The 22,680-nt window shown below is 42.7% G+C and overlaps 1 protein-coding gene across 3 annotated transcripts in view; it reads right to left on the bottom strand.

Moving 5' to 3' along the window:
• The window catches only part of CPPED1 (calcineurin like phosphoesterase domain containing 1), a 234,398-nt gene that overhangs the window by 110,757 nt on the left and 100,961 nt on the right, over positions 1-22,680 (bottom strand). Inside the window, exon 4 of one of the 3 annotated variants that reach the window (XM_030883992.3) lies at positions 5,967-9,642. The exons of the other annotated variants lie outside the window; for them this stretch is intronic. Within the exon in view, the coding sequence (XP_030739852.2) occupies positions 9,413-9,642 (230 nt within the window). The 3' untranslated portion in view covers positions 5,967-9,412. Of the gene's footprint in view, positions 1-5,966; positions 9,643-22,680 lie in introns of those variants that run through there. 3 annotated transcript variants of the gene reach the window in all.

Raw genomic sequence — 22,680 nt, 5'->3', positions numbered from 1 at the left:
GTCACCCGTCTATGCAGACGGTGGTCCTTGCCTGACAAGACGGAGAGGTGAACTGAGTATAAATCCAGAAAGTCTCACCTCTTCACAGTGAAGCACAAGCACAGAGCACCTCCGAGAAACGCATTCTCGGGGCACAGAATATGCCTGTCAGTCAAACAACCAACCAGTCCATCAACCAACCAACCCCAAGGCTCCTCCACTCTTAGGGTCACCACCCTCTCCATCCTCCTCCCCCCGTCTCACGGCCAAGGCTGTGCTCCTCTTCCAATGAATATCCCTGTTCCATCAGTAATTTCCTTTCCCATGTCCGTCTTCACCCTCCTTCTCTTGACTGCTGCTTCCTCTGTTAACATGCTCAACTCACACTTTCTCCACTTTGCTCTCAGTCTATTCCCCTCCCGAGGTCCCTGGAATAACTGGTCTTTGTGGATTCCCTTTTCTTTCTCACTATTCATTTTTTCAGCAACTTGTGGTGTGGCATCCATGCACTCAGTGAGGCGAGCGTTCATAGTCACCAACGGTCCTTATCCTCCCCGTATTTTTTGTGATCAGCGACGGCTGTTGGGTTGTATTGTTGGCATTTCTGGTTCTGGCCAAGGGGACCTGTGGAGACTTTGTTAGGGTCTCCAGGAGATACTTTCCTCTCAGATAGAAAAAAGCAACTCTGTAGGTAAAGACCCACCCCACCAGCCCTGTCTTCCTATCTTTGAACACAGTTCTATAAGGATGTGATGCTTGGAGCTGGGCAGCCACCTTGTCAATAGGAGTCACGACGGCATCCTCGACACACAGACCTGACAGGTTGAGCTGATGGAACATCTCAAAACCACCGACTTCAGTCCCCTTTTAATGCTGAATAGTATCCCATCGTAGGAATGTACCACATTTTACTCATTCATTCAGTTATTGATGGACATTTGGGTTGTTTCTAGTTTGGGCTTATTATTACAAATAAGCTGCTATGGACAAATTTTTGGTGGAAATAGCCTACATTCTTCCTGGGTCAATACCTAGGAGTGGAACTGCTGGGTCATATGGTGGACTTTCATTTTTAAGAAACTGTCAAACGCTTTTCTAACGTGGTTGTACCATTTAATATTCTTGCCAAGAATGTATATGAGTTAGTGGATGGGAAAAAGGCTGGTTTTTCTTTACTCACCATTCACGGAATACTTCACTTCTGGTATTTAGGCTCACCATACGTGTGGGTTTCTTTTCCCCACACCAAGCAATTCTGCAACACGGGCTGGGTGTACTACAATGTACCTCAACTCTGAGATTATCTACCTAGAGATCACATCAGATCCCAAAGGTTAAGGGTTCAGTCCCACAAGACTGCCCCATGCCCCACTTTAGATGCAAGTCCAGGTTGTCATGTGTGCTTCTGACTCCTCAGCTCTAAAGTGGAGGCTCCCACAATGCCCTTGTAGGGTTAAATGAATTTGCTAGAGAGCTCACAGAACTCAGAGAAACATTTTACTTACTAGATCATCGGTTTATTACAAAAGGATATAACTCAGGAACAGCCAGATGAAGAGATGCATAGGGCAATCTACAGCTATACTACCCTGAACCCGCCTAATCTCATCTGATCTTGGAATTTACAAAAGGTCAGGCTGGTTAGTACTTGGATGAGAGATGCACAGGGCATGGTGTGTGGGAAGGGGCAGAGCGTCCATGCTCTCTCCAGATGTGCCACTTCCAGCACCATCACCCTGGAAGCTCCAGGAATCCCATCCTTCGGGTTTTTATGGAAACTTTGTTACGTGGCATGATTGCTTAAATCATCATTTGCTGGTGATTAATTCAATTTCCAGCCTCTTGGCCCTCCCCTGAGGATGGGCAATGGGCCTGAAAGTTCCAACCCTCTAATCTGCTTCCATTAACATAAATTCAGGTGTGGTAGAAAGGGGTTTCTTAGGAATAACAAAAGGCATCCTCATCTCTCTTAGCGTTTAGGAAATTCCAAGGATTTTAAGAACTCTGCCAGGGACAGGGATGAGACCAAATCCATATTTCTTATTATGAATCGCAATATCACAGAGTTGTACCGAATTCTCACTAACATTTGGTATTAATCTTTTCCATTTGGGTGAGTGACAGATGGCATCTCATTGTAGTTTTAATTTGTGCTTGCATGTTGGCTGTGATGATGAGCATTTTTCATGTGTTTTTTGGCCATTCATGTATTTTCTTTTGCTAAGTGTCTGTTCAAATATTTTCCCCAGCTTTTTCATTAGCGTTTTAAAAATTGAGCTGTAAGAGTTCTTTACATACTCTGGACACAAGCCTTTTATGTGATAAATGTGTTGTCAATATATCCTTCCCGCCTGTGGCTTGCCTACCATTTTCTTAGCGATGTCTTTTGAAGAGCAGAAGCTTTTATAAAGTCCAATTTGGCAGTATTTTATGGCTCATGTTTTCTGTGTTTGCTGAGCAGCTGGAATTTGTAAACTTTTGTCTTTTACCAAATATGGGAAGTTGTTGGCTTTAGTTTCTCCACATAATTTTCTGCTCCATGATTCCTTTCTTTTGGGGGACTCATACTAGCTGTATATTAGACATTTTGACATTGTCCCACAGGCCCCTGAGGCTTAATTTTTTCCAACCCTTTTTCTCTTTCTCTTTAAACTGGTTGGTGTCTATTCATCTATCTTCATGTTCACCCATCCCCACTGTGATATTAAACCCATCCAGGGAATTTTTCAATTTCAGATATTGTATTTTTTCAGTTCTGAAATTTCCATTTGATTGTTATTATTATTTTGTGTTTTTTTTTTCTTTTTGCGGTACGCGGGCCTCTCACTGTTGTGGCCTCTCCCGTTGTGGAGCACAGGCTCTGGACACGCAGGCTCAGCGGCCATGGCTCACGGGCCCAGCCGCTCCGCGGCATGTGGGATCTTGCTGGACCGGGGCACGAACCCGCGTCCCCTGCATCGGCAGGCGGACTCTCAACCACTGCACTACCAAGGAAGCCCATCCATTTGATTATTTTTATACATTCTATTTCTCATGTGAGATATCCTTTATATTCATTCATTTAAAGCATGTTTTTTAACTTTATTTCATTGAGCATTGTTATCATAGCTGCTTTACTACCCTAGTGTGATAATTCCAACATCTGGGGTATCTTGAGGTTGACTGCCTTTTCCTTTGTGAGTGAATCAAATTTTCTTGTTTTGTTTTTTTTGTACATCAAGTGATTTGGGTTATATCCTGGGAATCGTGCACGTCATATTGTGGAGAATTGGAATTCTGTTATATTCCCCTGAATGTTGAGGTTTTTGCTTTAGCAGGAAGTTAACTTGATTACTTAAGTTGTAAGTTCTCTGTTGCTTGCCTTAAGCAGTAGTTCAAATCTCAGTTCCATTCTTTAAGCTTTTGCTGCTCTATCCTGCTCATGTACACTTAGAGGTAAGCCAGAGATTTGTGTGAAGTTCACATAGAAAATCAGGGGATTTCCATTCCCACCTCTCTGGGATTCCTCACTCTCCAGTGACCTGGGCTTCTTCCCTGGCTTCTCTGGGCAAAGAGATGGTGGGTTTTGGGGAAACACTTTATCCATCCCAGTTCTGTTGCTCTACAACTGTGGTTTGCTCTCAGGACAAAGTGGAACAGGGAGAGGGGAAGTTTTGAGCTCCTGGTTTTTGTTCACTCTCCAAATCACCAAGTAGGCTTTTTGAGTCTATAGTTATCTGCAGCAGTGCTGGTCTGCAGGGGAAAAGCACTCAGCTCCGAGTGGAGCCCATTCCTTTTTCTGTTTACTCAGTGTGCACCAGTCTCAACTTTTCAGAAAGATTCCCCTTCACTCCTTCCGTGGCTTCCATCTTTCTCTTCTCGTGCTGAAACGAAGATGTTCCCTAAAGGTCTATTTTAAGGTTCTGTCCTTAGGTCTCTTCCAGTGCTGCTAAATTTTCTCAGGAATCTCATTCATTCACATAGTCTCTCTGGGTATCACTTCCAAGGTGTATTGTTCACTTCCGAGTCCCACACTTGTACTTCCAGCCATCTCCTTCATATATTCCCATACAACCTTTAGTCTAAAATCAGTCCCTTCTCTGGGCTCACCTGCTTTGGTTACTGGCACAGCATTCATTCAGCGAGCAGGGCTTAGAATTACTAAGAGTCAAGAACACTTCTCTCTTTATCCCCAATTTCTTCACTGTGAGTGGAGAACCAAAGATAACACTGCTGCTGTTATTTACTGACCTGTTGACAATACCTAACTTTGAGGACGATTCCCAAAGAACTACCACAAGGCTTAGGAATGTGGCCTCTTTCCCTTCCCTGTATTGTGTTAATGTTGATAATTAGTATTGCTATCTATCTTTACTTATTTATTCCACATTCATGGTATAAGTATTCATTGAGCAGCTCCTCTGTCCCAGGCAGGGTTCTAGGCATTGGGAAGAATGGTCGATGAGACAGACAAGGTCCCTGCTGTTCCGAAGCTTGCATTCGGGGGTGGGCGTGGGGGGGGATATAAAGATCAAGAAAAACAAGCAAATTTCTTAGTGACATGCTAGGAAGAAAGTAAACAAGGGAGTGGGGAGGTGATGCCTGGGGCTGAGGAACATAACCGCAGACAGGTGGGGAAGGAAGGATACTCTGAGGACTTCTGAGCTGAGGTCAAAATAATAGGAAGCCAATTCCCATCAGAGGAAACAGGAAGTGCACAGGGCAGTGGGACGGTCAGCAAGGGCAGGGTGGCAGAGCCGACGCTGAGAGATACGGGCGGGGCTGGGGCAGAGTGGGAGGGGCCTGGGAAGTCGTAGGAAGGAGTCTGGACTTTGTTGTAAGTGAGACGCAAAGCCCTATTAATGAAGAAAATTACTTTTTAAAGACAAATATCAGAACACAATAATAAAAGGTAACTTGTGAATATTCACATTCAATACAATTTATTTACATAGGTTTTTTACTTACATTGTTGTTTTAGGTGTTATCTAAAGAAAAAACCAATCTGTATATATTTGTGTGTGTATGGGTATAGTCACTAACATTAAAATAAAAAAAAGGAAATAAAATCCATTGAAAGCAAAAGATAATTTAGTCAGTAAAATGTTTTCTAGAAAGATGCTAGAAATCATTTATTATTCCAAGAAAAAAATCCTCCATTGTGCCTATATATAAATATACCTAAGAGCTCTCCAATGGTGTAAGACAGTATTTTATGAAATTATTAAAAAACCAGTATTACCTGTCAAGTACTATCTCGTGCATGTGCAACCAAAACTGCTAAGGTTATCTGAACAAGAAATCCCTGATGTCTATTACAGAGAGCTTTTACTAGAACTTGCCTTGACAATTTATTCCTAAGTCTTCTTTCCCCTTAGCTCAATACTATATTGCTACTTAATTTCATGACTGCACAAAACTGTTTTAGACACTACTTGGGGAATAAGTATTAAGAGTTCAAGTAAATGCAAATGATGTTTTTGCTACCTTTTCTCAAAAGATTTCACATTAGAAGACAGACTATAATATTAAACTGTATTATGTGTATATAGATTCTACAGTTATATGTAACTCAGTATCTTTTGCAGGTACATAAGGTAAATGGTCCTAGTGTTTTTTGTATTTTTTATAGTGCTATGAACATAGGGGTGCATGTACCTTTTTTGTTTTTAATAGATCTTTACTGGAGTATAATTGTTTCACTATACTGTGTTAGTTTCTGTTGCACAAGGCTTATCAGCCACATGCATACACATGTCCCCATATCCCCTCCCTCTTGTGTCTACCTCCCACCCTCCCTATCCCACCCCTCTAGGTCATCACAAAGCACCGAGCTGATCTCCCTGTGCTATGCTGCTGCTTCCCACCAGCCAACTATTTTACATTCGGTAGTGCATATATGTCGATGCTACTCTCACTTCACCCCAGCTTCGCCCTCCCACCCCATGTCCTCGAGTCCATTTTCTATGTCTACCTCCTTATTCCTGCCCTGCAACTACGTTCATCAGTACCTTTTTTTTTTTTAGATTCCATATATATATATGCTTTTAATAGAACTGTTAGCATACGGTATTTGTGTTTCTCTTTCTGACTTACTTCACTCGGTATGACAGACTCTAGGTCCATCCACCACACTACAAGTAACTCAGTTTCGTTTCTTTTTATGGCTGAGTAATATTCCATTGTATATATGTGCCACATCTTCTTTATCCATTCATGCAATGATGGACATTTAGGTTGCTTCCATGTCCTGGCTATTGTAAATAGTGCTTCAATGAACATTGTGGTACATGACTCTTTTTGAATTATGGTTTTCTCAGGGTATGTGCCCAGTAGTGGGATTGCTGGGTCATATGGTAGTTCTATTTTTAGTTTTTTAAGGAACCTCCATACTGTAATTTTTATCGGAGTATAGTTGATTTACAATGTTGTGTTAGTTTCTGCTGTACAGCAAAGTGAATCAGTTATATATATACATATATGTCCACTCTTTTTTAGATTCTTTTCCCAGTCCTAGTGTCATTAGTCAGGCTTAAAACTAGTGTTTGCCTCATAACCCTCTATTAGGGACTGACTAACTAGCAATGCTGAAAAATCAGGATATTATGAAATGTTCTGTTTGTTAGTGCCATGAAGTTTACTACATTTTTTCCCCGTTCTCCAACTTGGGGGTAAACATGACTGAAGACTTGAGATAAACTTACTTATTGTAAAAACCAAATGCAGTTAGATGATCATCTCCCCACCTGCTACTCACAAACCCACCCTTGAGTCCTGACAGTCCAGTTCTAGATCACTTTAAATAAGCTTCCTCCATTAGCAGCCCCTTATTTTTTTCCCAATTAAAATGATTAATTGGAGGGGGGGAGCATTAGGTGGCCCTCTCTGCCCTGAGAGAGATGCTGGCTTCCTACCCGCTGGGGTAAAAACTATAAACAAGAAGGGAAGCTTCATCTGATGAAGTGTTTACTGTTGTGGCCAGAGCTGTGTCCTGTGGCCCATTACGGTTCAATTCAGCTTTTCAATCTCCTCCAGTGAAAATTCTCTGCCTGGAACGACCTGCTCCTTGGACAGGCTTTTGCCACCCTGAACCTGGTGTCAGAGAAGGGGCTTCTGGGCCTTGCCTAGGCTTTACAAACGCTGGGATGAAGTCCCAGGGCCTCCAGCTAACTGGGTGCCGTGTTGCCAAGAGCGGGTACAAACCTCTCACCTGTGAAAAACGTTTTCCGGGAAAGAGGATAATGTCAGGGAGCGTAGGCTCAACAGCTGGACTGTTTGTATCTCAATCCTTCGCTCCCCACTGGTGAGGTGAGTGACCTTGGCCAAGCGGCCCCACCTCTCTGAGCCAAAGGACTTAAAACAGTACTTAGCACCTAATAAACATTCGAAACCATAGCACTTATGATCATGGTGTGTTTTATTGTTTATCCCAGTATAAGGCACTTAAAAAATATATGTCTTTTTTTTTTTTTAAAGAAAAAGGACTCATAAGTGAACGCATTGGTAATTATTATCAGAATGATACACTATCATTTCCTAACTGCTTTCTGAACCTATCACCACTGGGGAATACTGCTGTTTGGTTACTTTAAAAATGGTGAGAATTTCATAGGATTCCCTATTCGTAGCATATTCTTGCTGTGTTTTGAATCAATTATCTCCCTTATTAGGTTTTTGGAGAAGGAGATTTAGAAGTTTCATTTCAATTACTTTTAATTATTCCCATATCCTTCCCAAACCCAAGTGCCACAGTCTAGAGCATTTTGCACAGGTGACGTGACTAAGAGAGCTCCAGTCCGTGGTGATTAAACTCTCCCCGTTTCCCCCAGGAGACCCACATCCGCACTGATGGTCCTGGTTCACGTTGCTCACGTCCGATTCTGAAGTTACCACATCTCAGGCCTCAAACGCATGGCTTATGCGTTACGCCTCTTACTGAATTCCCCTTCTTGATCTCTTCTATCCCCATCTGTTGTCAAGAAAGACGAATGCGAAGCAAGAATGCAGCAGAACTCTAAAACAGGAGCATTCTAATTTTGAAAATTTTTAATTTCTTGCCACATAACAATGAGCTATGGTGTGTCACTGATCTGTAGTAAAATTAACTTCTTGTCTTTTGTTCCTTATGAATTTATATATCCAGTTACCTTTCTATTTAATTTCACATGGTTTTGCTACACTGACTGAAGCTTTTTAACATGAAAGTCTTTTAATTTAATGGACTTTGCAGTTCATTTGCAACCAGTTTTTTGTGTTTTTGTTTTGTTTTGTTAGAATGACTGAATGCTACTGCATAACGCTGTGAAGTTTTCCTGGCAGGATGGCGAGTACCCAGGCTCCCTGTCCACCAGGATGACTGCTGGAAAAGGCGGCATGGATAAAATTACGCAGTGGTCAGGAGCCGCAGAGAAGCAGCAGCGAGGTAGATTAAACAAAGACAATGCTGATTTTAACCCATCCACGCTCCTTGGTCAAGGGATCCTGCACCAGCACATCTAATCAAAATTGGTGCCAATTTAGATAACATGGCTAAAAGCACTGTTTTTGCCCCACAGGAATTTCTGCTTGGTTTCTGAAGAACTCTGCATCAATTCCCATGTTTTCTGTCAAAGTAGACAGAGCTAAGAGTCTCATAAACGGAGGATGATTCCGATCACACGAGAACATCCACATGCGGAGGGAGTTACTGCAGCAGCGAATGTGAACGTGAGTGAATCAGACGTGCTGCCCATGACTGCAGAGGCGGCCTTTTAGGGCTTCGGTTCTAGTCTCCGGGATGAGGTTTTTGAATATGGACGATTTATGTGCAAAAGTGACTTTTCTAGCCGCCATGAAGGTAAACTCGAGCTTTGACTTGTATCCGCTTCATCATCGGCCATAACAGATGTCCCAGACTTTAACAGTAAATGTCGGCTACCCAGCTCCTCAGCCAGATGAGTTTCTGGCTCTGGTAACGGAACACAATTATTTGTTTTGTTAGGAAGGAAAGGAGATGATCTTCATTTTGCCTAGCATTTTGGGAGTTGTGACCACGGTTTACTATAATCAGATGAATTTTGTTCAAAGAATCATCAGAGATCACACTTGGATATCAGGGTGTGACTGAGATCGATAGGTTGACATTTACCATATGATGCCAGAAAACCATCTAATTCAGAGCAGAGTTGAGAGACACATCATTAGGAGAACTTATTCAATCACCCATGCAGAGAGATTCTAATAATATCATTTATTCTTTCATTCCCAGGCTCCTCCCCTCTCTTTTGCATAGGGAGGGCAGTTCTATTTTAAATATCATTTACGACAGGACCTAGCTCTCTGATTGAAGCGAAAGGACGTAAATTCACAAATCTGCCTGGTACACTTTTTTATTTCAATATGGGGTTGTGTGCAGCTGCCGTTTCTTCCAAAATGAAAAAGTAGAAGTGAAAAGTGAATAAATCATAATCGGCAATCATTTTTTCTTCAACAAATCCATCAGATCGTCTTCTATTCCCTTCTCACTCAGCTCATCTAAACTGTAGTATCGATGGACGATCTTCTCAGCGGTGACCACCACGACTCGGAGCCCGTGGGTGTCTTTGCCCAGCTGGCATCCAATGGCAGATGATACCACCATGTCGAGGTCCTGGTAGGTGCCCCCGGCATTTCTGTGGTAGTGGCCTGAGAACACAGCTTTGATACCTGCAGGGAAGGGAAAAAACATTAGGGGGCCAAGGATTTCCATTTAGGTAACTTGGGGGCTCCAGTGGTTTCTTCTGTGAACAACACATATTATTATAGTAAATGCATAATATTATTCAGCATATGATAAATAAGAAGGCAGCATATGCGACATCCACAATCTTTTCAAGGATAACTCATATATATATAATACATTATTAACCTGTTTCTTGTAACTCATACAGGAAAGTACTAGGGGACAAGGAGAGAAGGGAGAAAAGGTGAATGACCTTGGGAGAGATGAAGGAAATATTTTGAGGTCTATATAACAGCCATAGAGTAGAAGGTACATGTCTATGAAAAATAATGTTTATCAGAAATATAGATCAATGGAACAGGATAGAAAGCCCAGAGATAAACCCACACACATAAGGTCACCTTATCTTTGATAAAGGAGGCAAGAATATACAATGGAGAAAAGATAGCCTCTTCAATAAGTGGTGCTGGGAAAACTGGACAGCTACATGTAAAAGAATGAAATTAGAACACTCCCTAACACCATGCACAAAAATAAACTCAAAATGCATTAAAGACCTAAATGTAAGGCCAGACACTATAAAACTCTTAGAGGAAAACATAGGCAGAACACTCTATGACATAAATCACAGCAAGATCCTTTTTGACCCACCTCCTAGAGAAATGGAAATAAAAACAAAAATAAACAAATGGGACCTAATGAAACTTAAAAGCTTTGCACAGCAAAGGAAACCATAAATAAGACAAAAAGACAATCCTGAGAATGGGAGAAAATATCTGCAAACGAAGAAACTGACAAAGGATTAATCTCAAAAATAAACTAGCAGCTCAATATCAAAACAACAAACAACCCAATCCAAAAATGGGCAGAAGACTTAAATAGACATTTCTCCAGAGAAGATATACAGAGTGCCAACAAACACATGAAAGGATGCTCAACATCACTAATCATCAGCGAAATGCAAATCAAAACTACAGTGAAGTATCACCTCACACCAGTCAGAACAGTCATCATCAAAAAGTCTACAAATAATAAATGCTGGAGAGGGTGTGGAGAAAAGGGAACCCTCTTGCACTGTTGGTGGGGATGTAAACTGATACAACCACTATGGAGAACAGTATGGAGTTTCCTTAAAAGACTAAAAATAGAACTACCATATGATCCAGCAATCTCACTGCTGGGCACATACCTAGAGAAAACCATAATTCAAAAACAGTCATGTACCATAATGTTCATTGCAGCTCTATTTACAATAGTCAGGGCATGGAAGCAAACTAAGTGTCCATCAACAGATGAATGGATAAAAGAAGATGTGGCACATATATACAATGGAATATTACTCAGCCATAAAAAGAAATGAAACTGAGTTATTTGTAGTGAGGCGGATGGACCTAGAGTCTGTCATACAGAGGGAAGTAAGTCAGAAAGATAAAAACAAATACCATATGCTAACAAATATATATAGAATCTAAAAAAAAAAGGTTCTTAAGAACCTAGGGGCAGGACAGCAATAAAGACGCAGACATAGAGAATGGACTTGAGGACACGGGGAGGGGGAAGGGTAAGCTGGGATGAAGTGAGAGAGTGGCATGGACATATATACACTACCAAATGTAAAACTGATAGCTAGTGGGAAGCAGCCGCATAGCACAGGGAGATCAGCTCGGTGCTTTGTGTCCACCTAGAGGGGTGGGATAGAGAGGGTGGGAGGGAGATGCAAGAGGGAGGAGATATGGGAACGTATGTATACGTATAGCTGATTCACATTGTGATACAGCAGACACTAACACACCATTGTGAAGCAATTATACTCCAGTAAAGACGTTAAAAAAATAAATAAAGGAATAGCTGGATGGAAGGAGAAAAAGGTTTGAAATAGGAGAAGGGATAAGGAGGTGGACTTGTCCCTCTCTTTTAAACAGATACTTTTTCCTCATTAATTCCTTCATATTTCTCAGGAATCTCTGAGTCCAGGAGCCAAAGATAGGGCCAGTGAAATAACAAAACGTGAAGACATGTATGCAGCAAGGAGAAGGTACATGTTCCACACCACGAGAGAACAAGCTATTTACAAGCACTCCTTCAAATCTCTATAACTGACACCCAATTCAAATGCCCACTGTTATTCATTGTTCACAGGATACAGCTTTATTTTGGAAGCTGCAGTGTTCTCATTGTGAAAACGGAGATGGGATTTAGTAGGTAACATCTTCTCTGGTTTAAATGTCCTTCTGGTATTTTGTATGTGCAAAGCTGTCCTTACCCCCAGCCAGGAGTCCTGACTCTAGGAAAAGCTGTTTTAACTTAACATTGGTTGCTTAGTGCCGCAGAGATCAGCCACCCAGGACTGGACTTGCTGGTTAGCCAACGGGCATCTAAGGACTTCTGGTGTATCTTATTCATCTTAGGACGTGGAGAGTACACCTCTAAGAATTTTTAGAAGCGTAAATCATATACTATGGTATATGTAATCATTTGTTGTCTAGCATCAAGATTACTGACAGCTATATTAAAATCTTTTTGAAAAAAAATAATGTTTATGGAGTTCTAATCAAGATAGCACAGCATGGTCAATATTTAATGTACCTCCTCCTCTCCAAACTTAGATCTATGATGGATAAAATATTTTTAAAAAAACCAAAGGACAGAGATAGCTTCAATACCAAAATAAATAGCTCTATGGACCAGAAAAAAAGCAGGAAGGCAGAGTAATGAGTGGGAGTTGAGCTCTTACAAGATAATCAATATTGAAAGCACTTTCTCTGAGATGAGGCAATAAAGGCTGGCTCCCGGCTAGAAACAGGGGTGGTGTTAATACCTCCGTTTATGGACGGAGACTGAAGAAAACCACCGCTGCCCTGTTCCAGGGTGGTGGTGGGCTGGTACACCCTGGTACAAGCACTCCAGAAAAAAAAAAAAAGGACCTGATTTGTAATGTTTACTCATTTCCATGGAGTTAACATTCTCATGATGGCTGATTTCAAATGACCAACGTGATGTCACTGAACCAGAGTGGTCAAGAGATGCCCAGGAGCACACCCACCACCACGGAGTGTTCCCAACACACATACGAGAGCTGTCCGCAGCCAAAGAGCAGGGGTGAGAATAATACGGAGCAAGATAATTAGAAAATGGTTAAGTGTCGAGTATGAGCATTTATTACCCTTGCGTCTTAATATAATTTACTTAATGATGAGTTTGTATAATTAAATTCTAACAATGGCTGTTTAACAACCAACTCACACAATTCTCTAACACTTAATCATTGGTTTTCATGTGTTGGTAGGAGCTGTCTCCAGCACAGCACGGGGTGAAGGCTTATAGCAACCCACGGGTCTAGGGAGGAAGGACAGACACAGGTTCAAGTCAAGAAACCGAAACACGGTTTCGCAGGATGATTGGAGGGCCAGGACTCTAAAGCACTATCGTGAGGCCTGGTCCCCGATGGGGGCCGAAACCCCTGCACAGGGAGAAGTCGGTCAAGAGGAAAAGTGAGGGAAAAACCACCGCCTCCCCCGCTGCAAATACCCCTTACCCAAACTGAACCTGAAATAAAAAATTCCACCATCCGTGAAAATTTCATGCTAAGTAAGACAGTCTTCAAACTCTTCAATCGGGAATATGAATTCACTTCAGGAGAAATCAATGATATAAACTGTCTGAGAAATACTTAAAATAAATGTTTAGGATATCAAACGTACTCAATAAAGGACAAATATCCATTAAAAAGAACAAGATGTTGTGAAACGAAACGGGCATGAATTGAATGAGAAGGGTTGGTAATGGAAATTTAGAAATGGTGGACATAAAACATGAATTAAAATTTTAAAACAAAACCCTCAATAAATGGGATAAATTCTAGACTAGACACGAATCAGACAGGGAATTAGTGAATGAAAAGGTAGAAATGTGGAGCTGAATCAGAAAACAACACAGACACCCAGACATAAGCAATAAGAATGAGAAGTTCAAAGAACCCAAAGGATGGGTTATTTGGAATTTTCCAGAAAGGAGGAACATATGGGTCTTCAAATGAAAAGTACTAATAGGATAAATAAAAATCAATTTATACTGACATATGCCGTGGTAAAATTATGTAGCATCAGAAAGAAAAGTCTTAAAAAGATATCATGGTGGGACTTCCCTGGTGGTGCAGTGGTTAAGAATCTGCCTGCCAATGCAGGGGACACAGGTTCGAGCCCTGGTCCGGGGGGATCCCACATGCCGCAGAGCAGCTGGGCCCGTGAGCCACAGCTGCTGAGCCTGCGTTCCAGAGCCCATGAGCCACAGCTGCTGAGCACGTGTGCCACAACTGCTGAGGCCCGTGCGCCTAGAACCCGTGCTCCGCAGCAGGAGAAGCCACAGCAATGAGAAGCCCGCGCACTGCAACGAAGACCCAACACAGCCAAAAAAAAAAAAAAGATATCATGGCAAAAGTACTATAAAGGGATGACAATTAGACAGGTAGCAGGCATCTCAGCCATGAAAGAATCAGGGAGTAATACTTTCAAAATGCTGAAGGCAAGTACTTGTGAACCTCAAATTTTGTACCTAGTTAAACCATCATTCAAGTTTAAGGGCAAAACAGATACATGTTTGGACATATAAAGACTAAGAGTTTACCACTTCTCAAAACATTATGCCGAGTTAAAGAAGTCAGATGCAGAAGGCCACATATTGTATGACTCCATTGATAAGAAATGTCCCGAATGGGCAAATCCACAGCGAAAGAAAGTATATCAGTGGTTGCTGGGTGAAGAGGGGAAAGAGGGAGTGGGAATGACTGCTAACGAGCACAGGGTTTCTTTGCAGAATGGTAAAAATGGTCTGGAATTAGACAGCGGCAATGGTTGCACAGTCTTGTGAATATATTAAAGCCACTGAATTTTGGAGTAAATTGTACGGTATGTGAATTATACAGCTCAATAAAAAAAGGTGTTTTTTTTTTTTAAACCCGTATGGGAAGGGGAGGAGGCTAGAATGATCCACGTGGTAATGGATTAGAGTTGGAGACATCAGTATGAACTTGTGTTTACCTTAACGTGTAAACCCTGCTGACATCTGGAAATATATATAGATGTGTATGTACACAGGTTAGTAGAGAGACACACATTTCTTGCTCTGTCAGGTGCAAGTGCCTAGGAGCAAGGACACATGCTAGCAGGGAGCACACGTAGCAGCCACATCTTGGCTTCTACTTCTATTCTCCAACAAAAGGAACTATGGATCCTTGGAGAAATGGGTGTCTGTAAGACTGGGGCAGGAAATTTATTTAAAAAGCCACGAGTCTATACTAATACAAATAACTGACTGAATAAATGTGGGGAAAAGAGACAAACATCCCATACAGAAGACTAACAGATAATTTATGTGGTAATTCCTCCTTTAAGGAGGTGGAGTATAACTCCCTACCCCTTAGGTATGGGCTGTGCATAGCGACTTCCTTCAAAGAGTAAAGTATAAAGAGGGTGTTTTTTTTTTTTAAAAAAAGTAACTTTACAGTGGAGAAACTGACGAACATCAACAGTGATGATACGTCAGGTTGATGGTATGTACCTTGATATGACTGGGATTAAAACACTAATTGACCTGTGTGGTCTTCCTCCCTTAAACCCATAATTCTGGCATGAAAAAGACATCAGACAGATCCCAATAGACATTCTATAGAATACCCGACCAGTACTTCTCAAAACTGTAAAGGTCATCAAAAATAAGCAAAGTCTAAGAAATGGTCACAGTCAAGAGGCACCCACACCAATGGAATACTACTCAGCAATAAAAAGGAATCAACTATTGACACAGGCCACGTCTTGAGTGGATATCAAGGAGATTATGCTGATTTTAAAAAGCCAACTCAAAAGGTTCCATACAGTATGATTCCACTTACATAACATTCTTAAAGTGACAAAAATTATAGATATAGTTGCTAGGAGTTAGGGACAGGGATGAAGGGGGCTGGGAGTGGGTGTGGCTACAGGAGGGACCCTCGTGGTGAGAGAACTGTTCTGCATTTGACAGTAATTCAAAAAAGGTATGAAGGAAATACGATCAAATTGTTTAACCCTTCTTGTTAGTAGGGTTCTGGGAGACTTTGAACAGAGCTCTGGAAACTATAGCCACTCTCCAGCAGCAAGAACTGAGACCCACCTGCGGGCAGGTGTGGGTCTGCCAGCCCTGGACCATGGCTAGGAATGGAAAGGAAGATGACCCAGGTTTCCCTACTTAAAACAGCCAAGGGTGGAGAGAAACAGCTATTTCCATTGACTGTTATTAGGATGCAAACAGATACAACTCATTTCAGAGGGTAATTAGGTGCTATTAGGTTCTGACATTTTGCTGTGCATTCCCCTTGACCCAACACCACCATTTTCATATAAATTTATCCTTCAGAGATACCCAGAGAAGAGCCCACAGATGTAGGTGTGTTTGTGGGGACAAATAAACAGTGCTCACAGAGGCACTGTTTGTAATATTCATTTATGGGAGACTGGATAAATTATAGTGTGTGTATTTAAAAAAAAAAAAAAAGAGGTTGATTTACATGTACCGGCACTGAAAGGCACCAAATATATTATTAAGTATGAACAGCAAGGTGTAAAAAGAAGTGTTGTGTGGTCCTGTTTTTGTAAAATAAAGATAACGCCCGTATAAGAGGGTGTGTGCTTGAGTTTGTACCCCCAGCTGAATGGGGGAGAAACAGACACTAAACTCACACAGGTGATTTCACCACCAGGGTGGTGGGGTGGGATTAGCAAGGGCAGGCATCACTTTCTATGTTTTTATTACCATAATGTTTGCAGTGATCATGCATTGATTTGGCGATCACAAACAAACATCAAGGTGACGTGCACTGGGAAAGAATGATGACAGGAGGGACGGAGGTGCTGCCACACCAGGGCCGGAGCTGCGTGGCTAAAAGCTGCAGCTGGAACCGCTGGGTTGGGTGTATCGCCGTTAAGTTGGGGAAGTGAACAGCTCCTGATCACTCAGGCTGGAGGGCCGTGAAAATGACTGCTTCCTCCACTGCCTTCCTGGGGTTTCCGAGCCTTACGGCCTGTGCCGTCAGACGCCCAAATGGGAGAGTGTGCGATTAGACCCACCTCGGGGAGCTGCTAACGGCCGGTCGGAAAGCACTTAGTATTATTATTTGGTTGTATGCTAAATTATGTTTATGAAATTTGGCTCTTTAGGCCTAATTCATAGTTGCAAAATGTACTATTCTGGAAGGAATGTTTGGCAATTTTGAAAGTTGCTCGCATTAGCCGTAATTAGCTGTGAAAACTCATTTATGTTTAGATTTCACGCCGTTATTTGTTGGCATTCGCAGAGACAGGAGTGTTAACAGGGACTGTGCAAGTGACCGGCAGACCTTTCAGAAGGGGTCTCGGTGGACTGTGGAGAGCTGGGCTTCTCTGCCATCAGCGTGTCCCATCCATTTCCCGTCCCAGGTCCCCGGGGGCTCATCATTTACTGATAATGTCCCAAGTCACAGAAATGTGACCAGATGAGGATTTTTAGATGAACAAAGAAGCCTAAAGCGGACTAGAAATAAAGATGAAAGAGCTGTCGGCAAGCAGAGCTGTTGTGTTCAGAATCTTCTTGCTTCTGGTAAAAGAAATCCCCACCTCCCCCCTGCCCAGTACAATGAGGAACTTGACATTTCGGAGTCCTGAACAGGAAATCAGGCAATGACCATGTGATAAACTTACAACGGGATGGTCAGGCAGGAGGCTAAAGTCTGTCTCAAAGTAGGGACGTATGAAAGACTCTCCACTCTCCTGGGTTCTGGTGCAGAGTTCAAGGCTCTGAGATATTCCCAGTTGGCCCAGGGAAAAGCAAAACACAGGGATGAGACTCAGGTGGGAAGTGAGGGAGCCTCCTCTTGGGTTGGAACCGGACCCACTAGCCTGGTATTTGGTAGTGGGAGTTTCTACTTCCCACCTCCTGGGAAGTCCAGGAGTTCTGAACCCCAAAAATGTCTCCTGATTCTGTCCCAAAGAAGGGCAAACACTGAGGCAGAGTGGGTCGAGGGCAGCAGCAGCAGGAACCTAAGAATTTTTTGTTTATTTTTTTTTGCAGTACGCGGGCCTCTCACTGCTGTGGCCTCTCCCGTTGCGGAGCACGGGCTCCGGACGTGCAGGCTCAGCGGCCATGGCTCACGGGCCCAGCCACTCCACGGCATGTGGGATCCTCCCGGACTGGGGCACGAACCCGTGTCCCCTGCATCGGCAGGCGGACTCTCAACCACTGCGCCACCAGGGAAGCCCCCTAATGACTTTTTAATCCACCATCTCCTGAATCCTCCCAATAGACCTTTGTCCTAGGGACACAGGAGTCATCTCCATTTTACAGATGAGAAGACTAGGCACGGAGAAGTTAAGGACCCAAGGCAAAGTTACTCAGTTAGAAATCAGGGCAGCCGGGATCAGAACCATGGTACTCGGATGTAAGAGCTCAGGTTCTTGCAGACTCAGGTTCTGCCCTCTGGGACCTTGGGCAGGTCACTGACCTTTGTGAACCTCTACTTCCTCATTTGTAAGACAATAATAATACCTGTCTCACGGGTGGCAGAGAGGGTTGGATGACAGCTCGGATGCTGGCAACGTGTGCCCAGTAAACAGCAGGTGCTCATCAGGCCCCGAGGCTCCCCTGCTGGAGTGGGACGCAGACATGACCAGCTGGCCTTGCAACGTTCAGGCCCTGCCACCAGGACTTGCAAGAAGTTTTATTTATGTTGGTTTTCTACTAGCTTTTTAAAAAATAATTAATTAATTTCATTTTTGGCTCTGTTGGGTCTTCGTTGCTGCGTGTGGGTTTTCTCTAGTTGCAGCGAGCGGGGGCTACTCTTCGTTGCGGTGCGCGGGCTTCTCATTGCGGTGGCTTCTCTTGCTGTGGAGCACGGGCTCTAGGCACACGGGCTTCAGTAGTTGTGACACGTGGACTCAGTAGTTGTGGCTTGCGGACTCGGTAGTTGTGGCTCACAGCCTCTAGAGCATAGGCTCAGTAGTTGTGGCGCACAGTCTTAGTTGCTCCGCGGCACGTGGGATCTTCCCGGACCAGGGCTCGAACCCGTGTCCCCTGCATTGGCAGGCGGATTCTTAACCACTGCGCCACAAGGGAAGTCCTCTACTTGGGGACGCATTGATTCACAACTCGATAGCGGTAGAGAATATATTAATAAATCATGGTTTTCCTGATGGGGGATTGATTTTAGTGGTGTTTAGTGGTGTTTTCAAGAGTTGTGCAGAATTTCCATTCGGACTGTTCATCAGTCATCTGTGGCCGACATGCCTCTATGGTGCCTTAATTGAGTATCACGTATAGATTGTTTTTAAATTATGAACTGCTGTAAGGAGGTGACAAGCATCTCCTTAAATTACCACCAGGAAAATCCGCAGCAGAGACAGCCCCTGCATCAAGAGTACGCCCTCCGTGGCATTAGCTTCATATTTATTTCTCCATGGTATCAAGTCATAAAGATGCTATAAAAGCAATTTTTAAGCTGTCCTGATTCAAACTCATTTCAAATCAATCAGAGGATTGGGATACAATCTCCATATAATTTAATATTCTAATATCAGAAATGTGCCTCAAATCAACCAGGAAATCGGGATGCACCCCGATACAATTTGGGGCTTAAAAACTGATGTCCTTAATGTCTTTAGTGTTACTTAGGCTTGGAAAGTGTGAACAGATTCTAATTGGGCAGTTTTTTCTTTTATCCTGAGTATACACTTATGAAAATGCTTGGCATCTTTACACTGCCAGCTGTAGCAGTGAAACTTGTGTCACAAATCATTAGTCACACTCAATTTATTCTGTCTCAGTGGTAAGGAAAAATATGGGACTCATAAAAGAAAAAAAGAAAAGGAAAATTTTAAAAAGGAAAAGGTTGGTGTGAACACACAGAAAGCAGGCATAAATAATCCCTCCTGCAGGTAAGGAATTTCCTCAGCAGGCAGCCAAGAGGCAGGCCTGGAGACGGTGATCCCTGCTGGCGGCCAGTGGCCTGGGATGGCTGTGAGGCAAAGGGGGAGAAGCAGATGTTTCTTAGGCAGGGCTGGAACGTCAGCTGCTGATCCAATATCGGGGTTAAGGCCCACCTGACTCATTCAGTATGACATTCTTCATATTAAATTACGATTTTGAGTTGCCAATTTGGGAGTTATAGATTCCAGTATAATCCCGCTCAGAATTTTCCTGGCAGGTATCTTTCCAGATGCCTAAGTGTCCATGGCCCATGGCTGCCAGGGACTGTGGAGAAGGGCAACGGCCTGCTCCCCGTTCTTCGGCTGAGGCAGGATGCTGTTTCTTCAGCCAGTTCGAGGCAATAAACATTTGCAGAGCTCCCTCTCGATGCCAGGTGCTGGTGGAGCCTAGCGGGGCACCCAGATCAACCATTCCTAGCAATCAAGAGCTTAAAGTCTACAGCTGGGTAGTACTGTAAAGTGCTTTCATAATAAAATGCAGAAAGTAAAAATAACACGGTTTAGCGGTGTTTTATTTACAGAATATCTGCTCTGAGCTGAGCACTTTGCACGTGCATCATCTCAGGTAAGCCTCATAAGGACCCCCACGAGGAAGATACTGTCCCCTTTTACAGATGATGGGATCAGGCACAGAGAGGTTAAGTAACCTGTCCAGGGTCACACAGCTAGGATTTGTTACCTAGATCAGACTGACTCAGAAGTAGATGCTCTGTCCACCACCCTGGAGGTCCAAAGTGCCACGGATCACAGATGATGCTGGGGCCCAGTAAGAAGGCTTCCTGGAGAGGGTGGCTTCGACCTAAACACACCCTCAGCTTCTTCCAGTTCTTTGCTTGTGCCTGACCTTGGACTTGAAGGGAGGTCATGATTAGGGTAGTAATAATAATAACAAGAAGCAGCAGCAGCAGCAGCAGCAGCAGCATTACTTATGGAGTGTGCACCATCTGCCAGACATTGTTCTGAGCTACTTTACATGTTTTTTTAATTTTTATTTTTTTTTGCGGTACGCGGGCCTCTCACTGTTGTGGCCTCTCCCGGAGGCCACAGGCTCCGGACGCACAGGTTCAGCGGCCATGGCTCACGGGCCCAGCAGCTCCATGGCATGTGGGATCTTCCCGGACCGGGACACGAACCTGTGTCCCCTGCATCGGCAGGCGGACTCTCAACCACTGCGCCACCAGGGAAGCCCCATGGACCTCCTTTTGAGGATCACCTGTAACTTAATTGACCCGGGGTCTGCCAACCTTTTCCGTCAAGGGCCAGATAGTAAATATTTTAGGCTATTCAGTCTCTGTCGCAACTACTCAACTCTGCCTTCCTTTGTGACATGGAAGCAGCCGTAGAAAGTGTGTGAACACATGTGTGTGATCCAATAAAACTTTATTTACAAAACTAGAAGGAGGGCCACCCCCAGTAATGGGGGAAAAGTATACCAACTTAAAAAATACATTTGGGTGATCAAAGGTCAGTCACGATTTCTTGATTCTTCAAAAATTGGAAGCTTCTGTGCTTCTCCCAGATAAAGTAAACAACAAAGGACAAAGTAATTTGTAGTTTAGTTTATAAAACTATGGATGCCATTCCAACCAGAAGACACCAGCATATTTGCCCAAAAGAGAACACTGCTTTAAAGAACACAAAACTGGTCAATTATTCTATAAACAGGAGCACCTGTCCTGATGGTCAGCGACTTCTGTATCTACCTTAAACTAAGAGTGTTCACATCCTTCCATCTAAAAAAGTAATCCAGACCTGAAATATGGAAAAAATTGTTTGCTGACAATTTTTGCTTGAAATTAAGTAGCTAATGGACTTACAGAGTAAACAAATGCACCAATAAGGGAAACTATAAAATTTAACCAGCATACATTTTACACTCAATAAATATAAATATACACTGTTGAATTAACCTCCTAGTTGTCTCTCACATAGACAACGTGATGTGGAAAGAGCTCTGAGGTGGCACTGGTCAAAAAGAAATGTAATGTGAGCCTCACGTGTAATTTTTGAATTTTCTAGCAACTCCATTAAAAAAAGTAAAGAAATAACAGGTGAAATTAATTTTAGTTATGTATTTTATTTAACCCAATGTATCTAAAATATTATCATTTCAACATCTATTCAGTATATAAAATATTACTAATTTTACATCCTTACTTCCACACTAAGTTCTTGAAAATTCAGTGTGTATTTTACACTTACAGCCCATCTCAAGTTCTTGAAAATTCACTGTGCATCTTACACTTAGAGCCTATATTGAACAGTGTGGGGCAGATGTGGAAATCCAATTCCAGCATTGGTACTTTTTAACTGAATGGCCTTAGTTTCATCATCTATAAAATGGGGATAATAACAGCTACTCTGCAAAGCTGCTATTGTGAGAAACAGCTCTGCTGTGCCTGGCACACAGTAGGCACCAAATGAATGAAAGCCATTTTTATATTAATTAATTAAAGCACTGAATATTTCTTTAACAGAAGTTCTTAATTATGAATATCATACAACAAGGCACAAATACAACAAGGCACTTTTGCAGAGCAAAAATGATAACTACACCACATATACAAGTAGACAAAAAAGGCTGGCTCCAGGGTCATCAGTTTCCAAAGTTTACAAGGAGGTTGAACTGCTGGGTCAAAACACACCTCCCCCTTTTGGGTACAGCTTAAGGTATAACTGAAGAACCATAAACTGTGCATATTGGATCAGTTTTAACATATGTACACTCCTGGAAACCATCACCAAGATCAAGGTCATGAATGCACCCATCACTGCCAGTTTCCTGGTGCTCCTCTGGAGTCACTCCCTCCCTCCATTAATTCCCTCCCTCCTGTCCCAGGCAACCACCAACTTGATTTTTGTTTCTATAGATTAATTTGGATTTTATATAAATGTAATCACACAGTATGCACCTTTCGGGGGGGGGTGGTTCTGGTGTCTTTCATCCAGCATACTTTTTAAAGATTTCATGAAAGAATCATGGAAGCATTAATTTTGAAAGATTCATCCATGTATCAATAGTTCATTTTTTCA

Source organism: Globicephala melas, chromosome 15 (assembly GCF_963455315.2).
Source record: "Globicephala melas chromosome 15, mGloMel1.2, whole genome shotgun sequence".
Classification (NCBI taxonomy): Eukaryota; Metazoa; Chordata; class Mammalia; order Artiodactyla; family Delphinidae; genus Globicephala; species Globicephala melas.
Note: the sequence above shows the minus strand (reverse complement) of the source record. Positions and strands in the feature narration are given on the sequence as shown.